The 18,750-nt window shown below is 43.6% G+C and overlaps 1 protein-coding gene across 1 annotated transcript in view; it reads right to left on the bottom strand.

Annotated features, from left to right (window-relative positions):
• Window positions 1-5,234: 5,234 nt before the first annotated feature.
• The window catches only part of TFPI (tissue factor pathway inhibitor), a 72,386-nt gene continuing 58,870 nt past the window's right edge, over window positions 5,235-18,750 (bottom strand). The window contains exons 5-9 of the mRNA XM_035113228.2: window positions 17,329-17,367; window positions 16,838-17,014; window positions 15,294-15,371; window positions 9,194-9,376; window positions 5,235-7,060 (exon numbers count right to left, since the gene is read on the bottom strand). Of these exons, the coding sequence (XP_034969119.1) occupies window positions 6,975-7,060; window positions 9,194-9,376; window positions 15,294-15,371; window positions 16,838-17,014; window positions 17,329-17,367 (563 nt within the window). The 3' untranslated portion in view covers window positions 5,235-6,974. The remainder of the gene's footprint in view (window positions 7,061-9,193; window positions 9,377-15,293; window positions 15,372-16,837; window positions 17,015-17,328; window positions 17,368-18,750) is intronic.

An 18,750-nucleotide genomic window follows, 5' to 3' on the forward strand; every position in this document is an offset into this window, starting at 1 on the left:
CCTTAAGAGTTGTCTAGGGTCAAAAGACATTAGAAGAGGGGTGAGAAACCCATGGTTCTCCAGATGTTCTGCAATCTTCTGCTCATGCAACGCTGCTGATGCAGCTACACAAACGCTTTAACATTTGGCCAAACGTTGCATAGATCCACATAATCCACATTTTCACGTCCCAATTAAGATGTCCAGATTGGTTTTTTTAAAAAAATAATTCACAGTGCTATCTTATAAATGTCTTCTCAGGAGTCATGTTGTTTGGTTGAAAGCCAATTTGAGTTGCCCCAGAAGCAAGATGGAGTGAAATCATCATCATCAACTATTGAGTTCAGTGGGACTTGCCCCACTGGGGGGGAGAAATTCAGTTCAGTTTTCATTTAAAGGCAAACATACCTTGTCCACACTTTCTGAAACATGTGACCCAAAATAAACCCATCCTTCAAAATTCACTGTTCTCTGAATTTTGCAACACAGTTCTCCAGCCAAGTGATGTATACAAAGTGCACACATAAGAGCAAACTATGCCCCAAAACACATATGTCGATGAAAATAAAACCCCCCAAAATGCATTGCATCGGGGAAAACTGCAAATAGAAATTGTATTATATTAGGAGAAATTCACACAAAAATGCTGGGGGGATTTTCAAGGTGACATTTAATCTCAAAAGGATGTGTATGTGTATGTTGTTGGTATTTTGTTTTTTGTTTGTTTGTTTTTTGTAAGTTTTTTGGCTGTTTTAAATTTGGAGGTTTAAGTACATATATGTTGGTGTTATGTACTGAGCTGAATCCTAGAACAATAGGATTCAGAATCAGCAGTCTGATTGGTCCGCAGGAGCTACCCAATCCAACTCCAGGTGGAAGTGAATCCGCAACCTGATTGGCCTGCAGGACCAGTCAATCAGGCGGCTGGCAGAAGTGAATCTGCAACCTGATTGGCCAGTAGGAGCAGCCAATCAGGCTGCAGGCAGAAGTCAATCCACAACCTGATTGGCCCACAGGTGTAGCCCTAAAGTAGCCAATCACGCAAGGCCCATTGTGTAAATAATGTATATAAGCAGATGGTTTTGGGAAAAGAGCCATTCTTCTCTTCTTCTCCTTGAAGACTATGAGCTGAATAAAGAGCATGAAATTCACTCTCGACTCCGAATATATTTCACTGGCGACGATGATGGGATCCTGCTGAGCTGACCGCCACCACGCACTGCACCGCAGCACCGCCACCTGCTGCACCACTGCATTGCACCGTGCATCCAGGCTTCAGCTCCAGGACCCAAGGAACCCAGAATGGCAACCGACAGCAGCTTCTCGCCATTCAAACCAGCATCAGGAGACTGGGAAGGGTACGCCGCCCGTTTCAACTTCCTCCTGCAAGCGAAAAAAGTCACCAACGATGCCATGAAGAGGGCGACATTCTTCAGCGTCTGTGGAGAGGAGACGTTCGAAATCACCCGGGCTCTCCTTGCACCTAGAGATGTCGCTACCGTCTCCTCTCGACTCAGAGTATATTTCAGTTGGTATGGGAATTGTTGTGTGATGGGCCAATGGCCGTAATAAATATCAATCAATGTGGGGAAATGAAGACTGCAAATATGAGAAACTGAAATGAGCAGAATCACCCATCCCTGCTCCCAGGAAAGCATGTATAGGATTGAAAGCCATAATTTCACAAAGGATTCAGACAAATTTTCCCCAGCCACACCCAGGACAAGTATTTGCTTCTCTGTATGTAAGCATCCTCTTTGAAATGTCCATCTTAATTCTTCCAGAGTTCACATCTGATCGGGTTTAAGGCAAAGCGCTCATATGATGTGCCAACAGCTGCAATTTAACCAGGCACTTTGAGCCTACTTTGAGAAGGGGAGTGAATGAGCAGGGGGAGCAGGATTTGGTATTCCAGCTGAAACCTGAATCCAGAGACCAGCTGAAGTTTACAGAACACTAGCCGGTCCTACATGCTAAGAATTCTTGACTCATCAAGAAATTGAGTCCGTCCCCCTACGAGTGTTTCCAGTGCAATGCGTATTTCTCCTCACTATTATGGTGATCATACAAATGACAAAAGAAGCAAGCTGCTAAAACAAAATGTGTTTTAAAGGGCCTTTTTTAAGCTACTGTGTCACAAACACACACACACACACACACACACAAACGTTTGTGTATGCAAGGAGATTTTCTGTGGGAACTGTTCTTTGGACATGCGCAGTGTGACAGGAGGTACTGATAAACAATGGTTCTGTGTGACTTGTTGTAACTTGTTCTGAGTCTCTTGCTTGTATCTTACGGTGAGAGAAGCGGAGAGAGCGTCTTGGACTCTTGTTGGACTCTAAACATGCCTTGACCACGGCAGTGGTGAACATCTGTATATATTTGCTACCAATGTGCTTTTATGCCTGTCAAGTAAACCTCTACACTAGACTGAATCTTTATGGCGCCCATGGATGTTTATTGCCTACTGTGTGTACCCTCAATCCCATAGACGCTTCCAAGGAAGGAGGAGATGCGTTGAGATGCAACTCAGCTGAGTACAGATACTGGCACACACATGCAGCAAGTGTCTAAATCATCCGTCAGAAGTTGATGGATTGATCCAACAGTTTCGTTGTCTGGAGAGGTCACTTCCTGGTTTGCATGATGGAGAAGCCATTTTCAACAGAACCCAGTGACGGAAGCATGCAGCTGTATTGAGGCAGCACTGGGCGATGTAATTTTGTGCCCAAACAATTTTGCGCCCAGGCCAAACGTCCCCGTGGCCCTCCCATTCTACGCCACTGCCTGGTATTATCCGACTTTTGTTACCATGTCTCTGATCTCTGACACGTTCCACCTTTCTACCACGTCGGAGCGAGGGCTTTGCCTCTGCAGCTTGCAAACCAGTGGGGGCAAGTAGCTGATGGGGCAGTGAACACCCTGCTCTTGCTGAGACCACTCTTTACTGAAACACTGAATCCTTAGTAGCATCCAGATCTTACAGGGGGGGGGGACTGGACACCACCTTCCAGCAGCAATTTCCTCACTATTGTCAGGGACCGGGCAGAGGAGGAATGGTAGAGACCGCCTCCCCAGCCTGACCCTTCCAGGAAGAAGGAGACAGTTCAGAATTACAACAGGGGTTTGAGGGAGGTCACAGCTCAGAGGAAGATGAGCGGGGGAAATGTTGGGAAGTAATGGGAGAGGAGGAGGAGGAGGAGGAAGGCAAGAGCTGATGGACACAACATCTTTGGAAAGCATTCCAGACCCCCTCCCTCCCAGAAACCTTGAAAGTAGGAGAGCAAAGAGCTCAAAGGCAGAGGATACTTTTCAGCTCCTGTAGCGATGATGCATGAGGAAGTGGGAGAGATGGAGGAGATGGAGATTCACTTGGGGCAACGCCATTATTCCAAAAGGCTGCATTTCCAAGCTTCTCTCTGTGACTATTGAATAAAAAGCAGATGGAAATGACTTTCCCTTGTCTTATCCGTTCCTGGCAACCTCCCATGGGGGTCGGATCCTGACAACTATTCACTTCCTCAGACTTTTCAGATTTTAGACATGGACCTATCTTCTTGTGCCCTGCAAAGTGCCAGGCACCCTGTTGGTCCTGGATAACAACAACGCCACCCCTGAACAGAGACCAAGTTCTAGTATCATCTGGAAATATAAGCAGTTTGCCTGAAAGCCATCGAGCCGCTGAGTTGCAAAAATGTTAATGCCGTGCTTGGATCCTATCCATATTATTACAGTGGTACCTCTAGTTATGAACTTAATTCGTTCCGGAGGTCCGTTCTTAACCTGAAACTGTTCTTAACTAGAGGCGTGCTTTCGCTAATGGGGCCTCTTGCTGCCGCTGCGCTGCTGGCACACAATTTCCGTTCTCATCCTAGGGCAAAGTTCTCAACTCGAGGTAACTCTTCCAGGTCAGCAGAGTTTGTAAGCTGAAGCATTTGTAACCTGAGGTGTTTGTAACTCGAGGTACCACTGTATTGGATTCACTGAGATTTACTGGGAAGGAAAAATGTTTAGAATCAGATTGCCTCCAACCAACCAGCAAGGTGGGTCAGCAGCTGTGTCTGTGTCTGTGGGCCAGATGATTTTTATGATATTATAATTACGCCATATGCTCAAAACATACAAAAGGGCTCAGTTTGGGAGCATATGCTTTTCATGCAGAAAGTCCCATGTTCAATTCTCCTGATAGGGCTGGGAGAAACTGCTACCAGTCAACGTATACAACATCGAATTAGATGCACCAGGCTCTGACTCGTAGGAGGCAGATTCCTATATTTTCATATACATGTTTTTCTTGTGCAGAACTGATTACTATCTTTAAAATGAGCACATATCTGCCTTGAATTCTGATGAGCACAAATGCCCGCCAGAGGGCGGCATCACCCTCTCAAATAACGCAGGAACAAACTTATTTGGAACATACAGACAACTTTTCATTTATGTAGTCTGTATGGAAGGAAAACCTAGACTGAATTTCTCTGTCTACTCAATTCTATTCAACACCTTAATACAAACAAGTTTTCTTGCATTTCATGGCCTCTGATTTATTGGAGAGTAAGGGAGCAATTGTTAATTATTCAACATTGGCTGAGATCTATAGGGCCACATGCACCCATAGTTTTTTGCAGTTGCCTCATCAGGGGCTCATCTTCACCATCCCTGACCCATTTTGTTCTTTCATACAGCCACATTTTCAACAACTAGGTAAACAAAACCACAGCATCAAATCCAAAAAAAAAAACACCCCTGAATGCAGATCTAGGCCTACCCTCATCTTGCAAATGCCTGTGTAGAGATATGACTTGAACTGTTGGTGGAAGGTCATAGAATCGTAGAATTGTAGAGTTGGGAAGGGACTGTGAGGTTCATCTATTCCAACCCCCTGCAATGCAGACCATCTCAACCCATGGTCTCCCATCCAATCTGAAACCACACCAGGCCCTGCTTAGCTTTGCAAATGTGCTCACAGGTTTATTGCTGCACCACATCAGCCGAAGAAATAGCCATACTTCTATGGCAAGACAGAGTTATTTGGGGACTGCGTCTAAACCACTGAGCCCCTTGGGCTTGCCGATCAGAAGGTCAGCGGTTCGAATCCCCGCGACGGAGTGAGCTCCTGTTGCTCTGTCCCAGCTCCTGCCAAACTAGCAGTTTGAAAGCACGCCAGTGCAAGCAGATAAATAAGTACCACTGTGGTGGGAAGGTAAACGGCATTTCCATGTGCTCTGGTTTCTGTAATGGTGTTCCGTTGTGCCAGAAGTGGTTTAGTCATGCTGGCCACATGACCTGGAAAGCTGTCTGTGGACAAACGCCAGCTCCCTTGGCCTGAAAGCGAGATGAGCGCTGCAACCCCATAGTCGCCTTTGACTGGACTTAACCGTCCAGGGGTCCTTTACCTTTTACCTTATTGGGGGACCATTACAGAGAAATAGCTCTCTGCCAGGTCATTGCATATAGGCCAAAACTTTTGGCAGGATCGTGCGAAGAACCTCCCCTACAGGTCATAATGCCTCAGCTGGCTGTCAGAACCAACACCTTGAATTGGGCCTCGTGGCAAACAGGCAGTCAGGATAGCTTCCAAAGTGTCAGTGAGACTCAATCCCAACTTGCTGCTCTGCTCAAAGTTCTGGTTCCATGTTTTACACTAGAAGCAATTTCCAAAGCATCTCCATGGGGCATTATACCAAAAGCAGAACTTTGTTATGATGATTTTTTTTAATAACTCAGTTTCATAATAAACAGAAATGGAACCAAGTATTTACAAGCAAAAAAAGAACGAAAAGAAAGGGGGGCATATCGAGTTTTATGAGGTGGAGAGCGTCTCGTGATTGTTTCTTCCAGCACACCTCCTTGTTTCCAAGTTTTTGCTGGTTTTGCAGTCGGCTGTTGAAAGGATTCACGAATTGTGAGAAAGCTGAGATTCTTGAGTGTCTAATAAAGCTATCACGTTACCTTGACACCAGTTCCCTTTGCTAAATATCATTCAAATGCTCCAGAATCAAACAGTTATCAAAAGTATATAGAAAAGTGAAACTGGACAATAGCAATGCCATTATTTTATAAAAAGCACTTGAGGTATAATGTTATACTCCATGACCAACACCAATCCCCCTGTCTGTTGTCTTTTCTAAAATAGTGACAGGAAATCAGCCCCAGGTCACACGGCCAATGGCCAATGGCCAGGGATGATGTGAATTCTAGTCTTTGGATCTGTTGACCACAAATTGTCACCACTATAGTGGAAAGAATAAGAAGCAAGGCTACAGTCCAATATATACTTACAGTGGTACCTCGGTCTACAAATGGCCCTGTTAACGAACTATTTGGTGAACAAACTACGCAAAACCGGAAGTAGGTGTTTCGGTTAGCGAACTTTGTCTCGGAAGCCAAATGGTGGAAGGGCACTGGCGGCAGGAGACCTCATTAGGGAAAGCGCACCTCGATTTAACGCTTTGATTTAAGAAGGGACTTCCAGAACAAATTAAATTCATAAACCGAGGTACCTCTGTACTTCCAAGCAAGCTCCCCTGAACTCAGTAGGACTTACTTCTGAGCAGTCAGGCATAGGTTTATTTTGTACACCTGTAATTTTAAAGCCACTTCTTTATCAAAGCCCATATAATAGAACTTGTAGCCTTCGCAGCGATTATTGTGGTAGATTAGTCATGGCTGCAGATTAACATGGGTTATCAAAAGACGAAAATTGGGAATACCGAGGATACAAAAATTCAGGATCAGAGCCTTATAACCATGGGAACCGGACAACACTTAAATCTTGGCTTGGGGGGGGGGGGAGTCCCACTGATTTCTACGCAACCAGCATAGGACAGGCTCACAGCGTTACTTTTAACAGCGAAAACTTCAGTTTGTGCCGTCTACAAAATGTACAGGAGAAAGAAGAAACACAAAAGCAACAGCATAAAATCTCGATAAATAACATGTGTGAATAAGGCAGGGAATGCAAATGATAGGCAAAGATGGTAGAAGGGAAGCTATATCCTCTCAATGACAATTTCCCCATCTATCAGCTTCACTTGTTTCTTTCTCTTCCGGCGAATTTTCATTCTGCCTTGGAAACCTGGAGGGAACAAGAAACATAGATGTGAAAAATGATCAGGGGTCAGCAAACTTTTTCAGCATGGGGCCGGTCCACTGTCCATCAGACCTTGTGGGGGGGCGGATTATATTTTTTTGGGGGGGGGGAATGAACAAATTCCTATGCCCCACAAATAACCCAGAGATGCATTTTCAATAAAAGCACACATTCTACTCATGTAAAAACACGCTGATTCCCAGACCGTCCGTGGGCTGGATTTAGAAGGCGATTGGGCTGGATCCGGCCCCCGGGCCTTAGTTTGCCTACCCATGGATGTGATGTACTAAACCTGGCTCTGTATTCCCACTCTCTTCCGTCTAATCCTAGGTTGCAATCCCCCCTCGGAACAAGTACCTGTCCTCATGTTGGCTGGTACCCAACTAGCTCATTCCGTCAGTGCAAGCTCATTCCGTCAGTGCAAGGATTTCGATTGGAACTTCCTCCGCTCTCCTTGCACCCTTCCCAGATCTGCTCCAGGTTTAGGGGAGCTCTGTTGCAGAAGCAGAAATCCTTGCACTGATGCCATTTAGCACTACATGGGATACAACCCTTTCCATTCAATGCTCCGTGTCAATGAAGGTGCTATATCAACTAACAACGCCTCAGGCTCCAATAATAACCATGTCCAATAAGCATATCTGGCGCCCTGGTACAAAGATCCCTCTGGCACCCCTCCCCCCCCGTTTCCCAACGCAGCGCCCCCCCCCCCATGCGCTCTGCGCCACCCAGCCTTGCCGTAGGGCCGGCCCTGACCATGTCTGTGTGGAAGGAAGTTCCACTGAATTCCATAGGACTTACTCCCAGGTAAGAAAGGTTAGGACTGGAGCATAACCAGTCCTAAAAGTAAGCTGCAGTGACTCAATGTGAGCTTCCTTCTCTCCAAGGCGAATAGCAGTCATGAGCAGGGCTGCCATACATCTAGGAATCGGATGCCATTTTGGCATCCTGGGGGATTTTGGCAAAATGTCCAGGAAAACCCAGATGTATGGAAAGGGATGGCAACAAATTTAAGAAATCAATTTTAAAAATCCACACAAAAAGAAAAAGCAGAGAGAGAGAGAGAGAGAGAGAGAGAGAGAGAGAGAGAGAGAGAGAGAGAGAGAGAGAGAGAAGCTCAATAACTTTGACCTTAAAAAAACGAAAAAAAAAAAACTCCACAACTTTGACTGGATTTTCAGTTTGGGGAATATGGCAACCCTAGGCATGAGGCTGCTAATCTGTATTGAGCCCGTAGCAAAGGGCAAAGGACCACTCACTCCCCAGGCCAGAGTCTGGCTCAGGGTCTAAAGCCATTCACGCCAATTCCTAAAGGTGCCCAAGGTCTAAATTTGCACACAAGTAGGATTTCAGTAAGAACAGCAGTGGAAAGTCTGGTGGAGTTTTTGTGTGTGAATAAAAATAATAAATTATAGAATAATTATAATATGCAGCAAGAATTGAAATTTGGGGGAAACCATGGAGGAGGAGAAGAAGCGTTTGGATTTGATATCCCACTTTATCACTATGGCTAACATTCTCCTTTTCCCTTCCTCCCCCACCACAAACACTCTGTGAGGTGAGTGAGGCTGAGAGACTTCAGAGAAGTGTGACTAGCCCAAGGTCACCCAGCAGCTGCATGCGGAGGAGCGGAGACACGAACCAGGTTCACCAGATTATGAGTCCACCGCTCTTAACCACTACACCACAGAGGACGTCCTAGGTTGATTAATTGCTTGTTAAATTTGAAATGTTGTTGAATTATTTTTTATTTTTCAATTTTCTATATATGTACCGTGTTTCTCCCAAAATAAGACACCGTCTTATATTTATTTTTCCTCAAAAAAACACACTATGGCTTATTTTCACGGGATGTCTTATTTCCCCCCCTCCTTCTGCCGTGGCCAGCATTGCTGCTGTGCCTATCACTATGCCTTATTTTCGGGGGATGGCTTATATTCCTTGAATGCTTAAAAATCCTGCTACGGCTTATTTTATGGCTACGTCTTATTTTCGGAGAAACAGGGCATATATATTTTAAAAGGTTAAATTTGCTTGACTTGTGCATCGGATAGTAACTTTTTTCCCCCGTGGAGGAAAAAATATTAACCCTAATACCTCAGCCCGTTGTGTCTATACCTTTCTTACACATCTGCAGGCACGACTTTCTAGAGGTAAAGTTGTTCTCGTTCCCGCCGCAGCCACTGTAACTGAACGGGCGACATTTGCCGGTAGTGAGATTGTAGAAGAACCTTTTCTCGTTGGCTTTGCAAAGGCCTCTGTCCCTGCGCATCACACAGAGGGAAGGGAGCAGGGCAGATTCTAGGCACAGGAAGAAGAAGCAGCTCATTAAGGATCCACCAAATCGTTAATGCTCCCATTGCGTTTGGGCACCTCTTAAAAAGATGCACTCCTCTGCTTGCTGCATTTAAGTACTCAGCAGGTTATTGGGAAAGAAGACACGTATTTGAAAAAAGTCTTCCTTTAAAGTGCAGATTAACGTGGACAGAATGAGAGGGGGGGGGAAACCAGTGACATCATCTGGAAACAGACAGGACGGTCCACATTCAGAAGATATTGTATGGTGGGACAACAGATTTTAACATTGTGCAATTCAAAACATTGTTTCAAATTTGTGTTTTCTTTTTCTTTTTTCCTTTCCCCACCTCTTTTTTCCTTTTATTACTAATTTGCCAATTAGAAGTTGAATTCAGTTGCCGAAACTGTGTTTGTTATGTTATGTTATGTTATGTTATGTTATGTTATGTTATGTTATGTTATGTTATGTTATGTTATGTTACGTTACGTTACGTTACGTTACGTTACGTTACGTTACGTTACGTTACGTTACGTTACGTTACGTTACGTTACGTTACGTTACACTAAGTTAGGGATTATTTTTCAATCTAATTTTTCAATCTAATTGGAAGAGGCGAATTCTTTTGTTGGTATTATTGTTTGCTCTGTTTGTTTGTTTGTTTGGTTGGTTTTCTTTGACTTGTTTTGCTTTGCTTGCTTTCTACATTTTATTTTTCTACATGTTGTTTTTTAAAAAATCTCAATAAAGATTAGTTTAATTTTTAATTTTTTTAAAAAAAGAAACAGACAGGATGGTCCACATTCAGAAGATATTGTATGGTCAAATGGCTGATTACTATTCAGTCTTTTCATTTATTTATTTGTGTGAAAAGATTTGTGTTCCATCAACATTAAGAAAATATATATATATCCTTTAAAAAAGAATGGGAAAAGTTTATAACTTATATTCAAGATCATTGTAAGCAGGTTAAAATATTGGCAGGGTTTTAAACACACTTGTAATATAACAGTGTGCATGGATAACTTAGAAAGATTAAAAAATTTGGAGAAGTATTGATATGCAGTTGAAAATAGGCTCAATAGATGGGGGTGGGGAGTCAGGAGATTCAAAGTGATCTGGATATTTGAATTCTGGAATTGGTTTTGTTGTATGTTTATATTCTAGAAAATCAAATAAAAAAATATTTCAAAGAAGAAGATGAATATATAATGACCACGAACAGCATGAAATCAACAAGGGCATTGCATTCATAAAAGAAGTACAAAAGACATAACAGATCAGGAGATCGGATTGATACATCAACATTGCTAGATCGCCTCTGGGTAAACAGGTGAGTGTTAAGCAGCTGCTTAAATGCCAATACTGTGGGGGGTCTGCAGGTTTGGATTATATGGTGTGAGAAACCATATTTATATCATATGATTAAAAGCCTAGCACCTTTAACATTTGCTATTTATAAAAATTAAAATGCAGAGAGAAAAAAGCATGCATACCTATACGGAGGGAAATATTTTAATAATAATAATACAGTCGTACCTCTACTTACGAATTTAATGCGTTCCAAACGCACATTCGTAAGTCGAAAAAATTTGTAAGTCGAAGCAACCCTATCTAAAAATTCGTAAGTAGAAAAAATCCTATCTAAACTGCATCCAAGATGGCGGACGGAGCTCCATTCGTAAGTAGAAACATTCGTAAGTACTGTACTGAGGTGGGGCAGGGCACTGGCTAGCAAAGCACAGTCCTAGCAGAAGGGGGCACAAGTTCACAGAGATCTGCACTTGCCACCGCCAATCTGGTGCTTCCTGCAAACTTCGTGCCACTCTGCCCTGCTCCATCCTGGCACCCCAGCAGCCAGGAGGGTGGCGTGGTGCCCTGACTCATGGGCTGCAATTGATCCTGGTTCCCTCCTATTCTGGTATGTCTCTGCTTGCAGTAAAGGTAAAGGACTCCTGGAAGGTAAAGTCCAGTCAAAGGCGACTATGGGGTTGTGGCACTCGTCTCGCTTTCAGGCCGAGGGAGCCAGCGTTTGTCCGCAGACCGCTTTCCAGGTCATGTGGCCAGCAGGACTAAACCGCTTCTGGCGCAACGCAACACTGTGCCAATTGCCAGAGCGCATGGAAATGCTGTTTAAACTTCCCGCCACAGCGTTACCTATTTATCTACTCGCATTGGTGTGCTTTCGAGCTGCTAGGTTGGCAGGAGCTGGGACAGAGCAATGAGAGCTCACTCCATCGCGGGGATTTGAACAGCTGAACTTCTGCTTGACGGGCCCAAGAGCTTAGGGGTTTAGACCACAGCGCCACCCACGTCTCTGCCTGCAGTACGCTGCCTGTGATGGAGATGATGGATAGTTGGTGAAAGACCTTCATGAGAGGCAGGGAAGGGGAGATCTGCCAGGCTGGGTGGAGAAAGGGGAGCTTCCAGGTGAGAGCTGAGAGGGTGCATCTATATTGTGAGAGAGGACTTTGCATTCTTCTAGCTCTTTTTTTTAATAGAATGGTTTATTTCTTTTTATTGGATCGTGAAAAAGTCTTAATAAAGCTTTACGCCGGTAAAGTCAGTACTCAGACCAGAGTGGAACGATTCCTTCCCGAGATCTGGGCACTCTGATTATGTACAATCCCTTACCAGGGTTTTGCAAAAAATAAATAAACCCAGGCCGATTTCCACCTGTTTTTCACTGTGGATATGAATGAGCATGTTTTACAGACATGGTTGCAAGTGTTTCCCTGCATCTGGTACCAGTTGGCTATGCCTTTTTTTTTACTCATGGCTATCTCTTGAATGTGTGCTTCAAAAGATAGGATGAAGTGAAACATGTCTATTGCAAAGCAGACAATTAAGGCTGAGGCACTGAAACACACACCAGAGGTAGAAATTGCTCCTTTTCTATTTAAAAAACGAAATAAAAGAATAAAGTACTGATTTGTCACAATGTAGGTTTCCCAAACGTCCGGAATACCGCAGTCGGCAGCAGCTCAACAACTTTTCTGTACGGATTTTCACTGTTTGAAATATGGCAACCCTATCATAATGCCACTCAATTATTTCCAACACAAATGGCTTTCTTCCATTATCGGGATGTTTGACTGCAGCTCGAGTGGTTTCCAGAGTTTATGGCAAATGGAGCCACGGTGCAAAAACAAACAAACAAACTAATGCAACGGTTTCCAATCATGTGCACACTCGAAACGTTTCAAGGACATCTTATTGTGTGGATTGCATGTTCATTCCTTGTTTTCTAACCACCATCCACACATTATACGCCGGTCCCCAAACAGAAGTACATGTGAGCGCAAGTGCAGATTGCCAGCAGGAAAACATGGCGAAAGGGACCCGTCTTTTGCCAGCTGTTGCTTCCTGCCTTCCGCACCACTGTGGATCACAAAAACGACAAGCCTCAATCTCCAGTACAGCGAAGACTCGCGGAGGAGTGCTTGCAGCAGCTCCTTAAAATATGGCTTTTAGAGGAGAAACTAGGAAAGGTCTAAGATAAGAAGGAATCGAGCGAAAGTATTTACTGAGGGAGCAATCCAAACCCAAGGTCAGGGGTGGTCTGAGATGTTTCAGTGCTCAAATCAAAATGCTCCCTGCTGCCATGGCACGGGAGCCGAGTTGCGCTCAACATTGCAGAGCTGTGTGCGTGCGCATGGTGACTGTAGCATTGGGAGAGGCCAACCAGACCTCCTCCTGATGCGACATTCACACACCATGCTTACCTTCCAAGTCCCAGACTGCAGAATCCGGGACCGGCAGCCGTGTGACACCGGAGGTTGTGTCCACGTAACTTCCTGTGTCGTTTTGCCCTTCTATGGGTACCAAAAAATGACTGCCGCCGACACCAGAAGTCGCGTCTATGCACTTCCGGACATGTGTAGATGCGACTTTTGAAGCCGGCGACGGCCATTTTTGGTGCCCATAGAAGGGCAAATCAGAAAGAAAAAAAATGGCTGCCGGCAGGAGAAAATAACGGAGAAAAACAGGAGCCGAAGTGATACGGGGGACCACCGGGAAAAGGTAAGTAAAAACGGGGGTTTCCCGGGGAAAACGGGGGACTTGGCAGCTATGACACCATGCCATGCCGGTTGGCCTGGGGCAACATCCCACCAGGCCTCCTCTGCCCCCTCAAGATTGGGGGGGGGCTGAACCCCATTTGAGGGGACCTCGGAGGGCTGTAGAGGCCTCAGCCCCATAGACTGCGCCACTGTAACGGAGTTGGGGGGCTGTAATGAGGCTCCGCAAAGGCTTCCCCCTAAGCTTCCCCACCAGTCTCCCCTTCCCACCCCATGGGGGGAGTTTTGTTTTCTTTCATTTTGTCCCTTTCATATGGTAAATATGTTGAATATTAAATTGTAAAATCTGATAAAAATATTTTTTTAAAAAATAGCCACTGATAGTCTTGTCCTCCATTGTCTAATTCTCTAATAATTCTCTAAGTTAGCGGCCATTGCACCTTGTGGTAGCAAATTCCAGCTTTTAACTGCGGGCTGACATCTGACTCCGAGTGCCTTGCAATTGTGACTAGTGAGGAGCTGCCTGTAGAATCACAGAAACATAGAACGGTAGAGTTGGAAGGGACCCCAGGGGTAATCTAGTCCAACCCCCTGCAGTGAAGGATTTTTTTTGCCCAAGATGGGACTCGAACCCACGACCCTGAGATTAAGAGTCTCATGCCCTACCGACTGAGCTGCCCTACAGCTTATATGTATAAACCTCTCAAGTTTCTTCTTGTCCCCTTGTACAATGTATTACGAATATGCACGTATAATGAATCGAAGGAATGGATTAAAATTACTTTTTTTAAAAAACAACAACAACCCAGAAGCTTTTCTTTTAGGGGTAATTGTTTTAGAGTTGCTTAAAGACCAAAAAATAAAGAATAAAAAATGTTTATGTATGCTGCAACAGCGACCAGGATGCTTAACGCACGGAGATGGAAAGAAGATTGTGTATCAACCAAAGAGGAGTGGGAGATTAAATTAATGAATTATGCTGAAATGGCAAGGTTTATGGGAGCTATAAGGAACCAAGAGGAGAAAGACTTTATCAGAGACTGGGGAAAATGTGTGGGTTACTTGAAAGATTATTGTACACATATAAGTTGATTAGCAGGGTTAACTTAAACCAAACAGTTAAAACGAAATTCATGGAGAGATCAAGGATTAACTACTAACTGGAATAATGAAGAAAATGCAGAGTCGGAAACTAAAATAATATAAGAAACCTCAAAAGGGGCAGGAGGAAGTCAAACTATTCATGTTTATTAGTTACAAGTAGGTAGCTGTGTTGGTCTGACGTAGTCAAAACAATCCCCCCCCCTTCCAGTAGCACCTTAGAGACCAACTAAGTTTGTCATAGGTATGAGCTTTCGTGTGCATGCTTTCGTGTGCACTTCTTTGTATCTGAAGAAGTGTGCATGCACACGAAAGCTCATACCCATGACAAACTTAGATGGTCTCTAAGGTGCTACTGGAAGTAATTTTTTTTATTCATGTTTATTGTAACATTGGATTTGTATTGTTGTTAAAATATCTTTAAAAAACTGAAAAAAGTATTTTTTAAAAATGCACATGCAATCCTGCACATTGACCATCTTCCACCAAAAAGAATCTTGATGCAACCATATATATTCGCATCAAGCCTGAGCTCTTTTGGTATGTTTTATCAAAACATATTTGCATATCAGTGCCGTACAGGAGAGAAAGGTACCATGGAAATACGGTAAGTTGCTATTTTAGGTTCATTTACATTTCACTTACACTTGACAAAAGTGGTAGTTTATTGCCATTTCCATGCTCATAACTGTCAAATACAACAACAGAGAATTCTTAATGCATTGGTACCTCTTTGAATCTCATCTCACGTGACTGAGAGAACCCTATAATTCGTACCTAATGCTAAACTTTGAATACATACCTTGCTTTACAACTGGAGTAGTATTATACGTTGTGCTAACCAGAATTTCGGTTATTTGCAATGAATTGGCAGAAAGAACTAAAAGGGACGAAACAATGATAAAATAAGCGTTTAAGAAGTGTGCATAATTAGTAGAGAAAACAATGATTGACATATAATTCATATAATAAGAGTGCATTATCCAAAACCATCTTCTCAGTATTTTATTTAAGCATAAGTCGCTCTTTTAGGATGATTTATGTTTCAGTTACATTTTACAAAAGGTTTATTCCTGTTTGAAATTCAGCAGTGCAGAATTCTGATACTTTATATAGTTCTTCCCCCAACTTCTTCGTTGAGGATTTAATCACTTCCTCTTCCTCTTCGACTTGCCCTGAGACTAAGCGGAAACATTGGGCTGGATCCAGAGTAACAGTGCAATTCTAACCATGTTTATTTGGAAGGTAGTGCCACAGAGATCAAAGAGCTTGCTCCTAGGTAAACAGGGGAAGGATTGCAGCCCCAATTTGTTGAGCTTAGGTACATTAAAATCAATTGGCCAAGTTAGTAGTGACTTAAGTCCCAATGATTTGAATGGGAACATGCAGTGTGATCCTATTTACTTACTTACTTACTTACTTACTTACTTACTTACTTACTTACTTATAAAGTTCAGTCATACCTTGGATCTCAAACGCCTTGGCTCCCGAACAAATCAGCCCCTGAACGCTCAAAACCCGGAAGTGAGTGTTCCGATTTTCGAACGATTTTCGGAAGCCGAACGTTCTCCACGGCTTCTGATTGGCCGCAGGAGCTTCCTGCGGCCAATCAGAAGCCACGCTTTGGTTTCCGAACGTTCTGGAAGTCGAACAGACTTCCGGAATGGATTCTGTTCGACTTCCAAGGTACGACTGTATTTGTATGCCACCCTCTTGCACAACCTCAGTGACATACAAACATTTAAAAGCAATACAGAGAGATCATTAAAGCCACAGGCTACTCAGAGAGATATTTTAAACAATTGCAAAGGCCTGTTGGCATAAAAGAGACGTCCCAAAAAACGGAAAGGAAAAGTGGTACCTACAAAAGAAATGTGGCAGAATAAATTGATAGAATATACAGAACTAGCATCTATGACCGTGAAAATAAGAAATAATGAAGATGGGACACAGCTAAAAGAAGAGTGGAAGTGCTTGGGAGAATATTTTAGAAGGTATAATATTCGATCAAATCTCCAAGTGAGAATAAACCTATGAGCAGCAGATAATATCAAATATGGGAAGACTTGAGACAAAACTGGGTGGAAGATCAGGATTTGCAACCGATCAGGGTTTGCATAGAATGCCACAGAGAGATGGACTGGGAAGCCTTTAGGAAAAGGATAACTGAGGGACAATGTGTGATGTATGTACAATAAAATCCATCTTCAAGGGAAAAGAGACATGGCGGATATCACGGTTTCAGGTAGAGATTGGACCTTCTTGACATGGTATAATCATCATACCATCTACTATGAGCACCAAGGGATATAGTAAGATACAGTACCAAAAGACAAGGCCACTTACGGTTGTCCTCACAGGTATCTTGGCATTCTTTCAAAGTATAAAAGTTGTTTTGGTTTCCTAGGCAACCACCATACTGGAACTTCTCACACTTCAACGATTCCTTGTTGAAGAAATACCGGGTAATTAATCCTCGGCAGATACCGGGGTCATTCTCCAGAAGGCAGTAAGGAGGCTTTCCTGCGAATGGAGATTGTTTTGAAGGGAGAAAGTGTCAGGTTATCCAATAAGGCCATTAATGAAGGACTTGCTGCACTTTACCAAAAGTGGGCACGGTCTAACTCAAGTTAAGCATTTTGGCAAGGCGTGGGAGACAAATAGGGGCAAAGCAAGCATGCAACGTATTTTCTGCTGCTGGGGATCACAAAACTAAAACATCGATTTAAAAACCAGCTGAGATGTATTTTAAAGTATCAAAAAGATTATTAAAAGAGTAGTTTCTAAAAAGAAACAAAACACAGGCAAAACACATAGAACACATTTCTCTAAGTTACCTGTCTGAGATTTTGATCTCTTTTTCTTCTCAGGCACATCTGCAATCGAAACAAAATGTTTTTAGTGTAGACCGGGGGGGGGGGGGTTGATAGCATTTACTAAAAAAGTGTTTATCTAACCAAAATCCCATATTTTAATTTAGGAATGCTGCACATGATCCCATTGCTCTGTCCCAGCTCCTGCCAACCTAGCAGTTTGAAAGAACGCCAGTGCAAGTAGATAAATAGGTATCGCTGCCGCGGGAAGGTAAACAATGTTTCCATGTGCTCTGGTTTCTATCACAGTGTCCCGTTGTGCCAGAAGCGGTTTAGTCATGCTGGCCACATGACCTGGAAAGCTGTCTGTGGACAAATGCCGGCTCCCTCGCCTTGAAGCAAGATGAGTGCCGCAACTGCACGGTTGCCTTTGACTGGGTCCTTTACCTTTACCTTTTTTAAGGCATAGGATTGCAACAACAATCTAACTGATTTAATAGTAGATTCGATCAAATCTGCCCCAGCATGAATATTGTCTTATGTGCAATCATGTCATCTTAATTTTTTCAGAGGTGACATTTGATCAGGAGTAAGGCTCACGTGAAGTACCAACAGCTGTGGACAACTAGGCATGTTGAGATTAATGTAAGGAGAGGAGTGAATGAGAGCAGCCATGGGATTTGATATTTCAGCTGAAACCTGAATCCAGAGACCAGCTGGAGTGTTCCAACACACAAGCCTAACCCATACATAATGAATTCCTGGCTGATTGTCAAAAGCTAACCTACAATTTGAATTTGCTTGCCTACAAGTGTTGCCAGAACTGTGTGTGTTTGTGTTTATGTGTGTATTTGCTTTGTTGCAGCTTTCATGATCACATGGATGGCAAAAAGGGCAACCTGCTATAATGGCGCTAGTCAAAGTGGGTGGGATGCTTCACAAACCAAATATGGTACCTGTTCCTGGCACATTAGGGGGCAAGTTGTCAGTCCTCCCCATCAGTTTAAGAAGCAGTGTGCTATAATGCTGTGTTTTAACGGGCTTTCCCACATTTTTCTTCATATAAAAGAATTGAGCCAAATGGTTTAAGCAGCTCTTAGCTTTCCGTTGGCCTGATAACAACCACATTCGCTTTGCTCGTTCCCTCTGCTCCAAACACAGTTGACATTTTGCCTTTGAATTGATTCACTCGTGTGAGCAGTGCAATGTCTGGGTTTGGTTCACACGCCACGTACTTGTCACTGTGATGACTGACACGTGTGAAATGGTCCCACTCCACACCAGGGTAAGGGCTTTAGAGTAATCTGTTGTCACTTCTAAGGGAACCAATTTCAGTGGGAGCAGTTCACCTTTTCAGTCATCAAGTGATAAGCCTTTGATAAAGGAAAAGGTAAAGGGACCCCTGGCCATTAGGTCCAGTCGTGACCGACTCTGGGGTTGTGGCGC

Source organism: Zootoca vivipara, chromosome 1, assembly GCF_963506605.1.
Source record: "Zootoca vivipara chromosome 1, rZooViv1.1, whole genome shotgun sequence".
Lineage (NCBI taxonomy): Eukaryota > Metazoa > Chordata > Lepidosauria > Squamata > Lacertidae > Zootoca > Zootoca vivipara.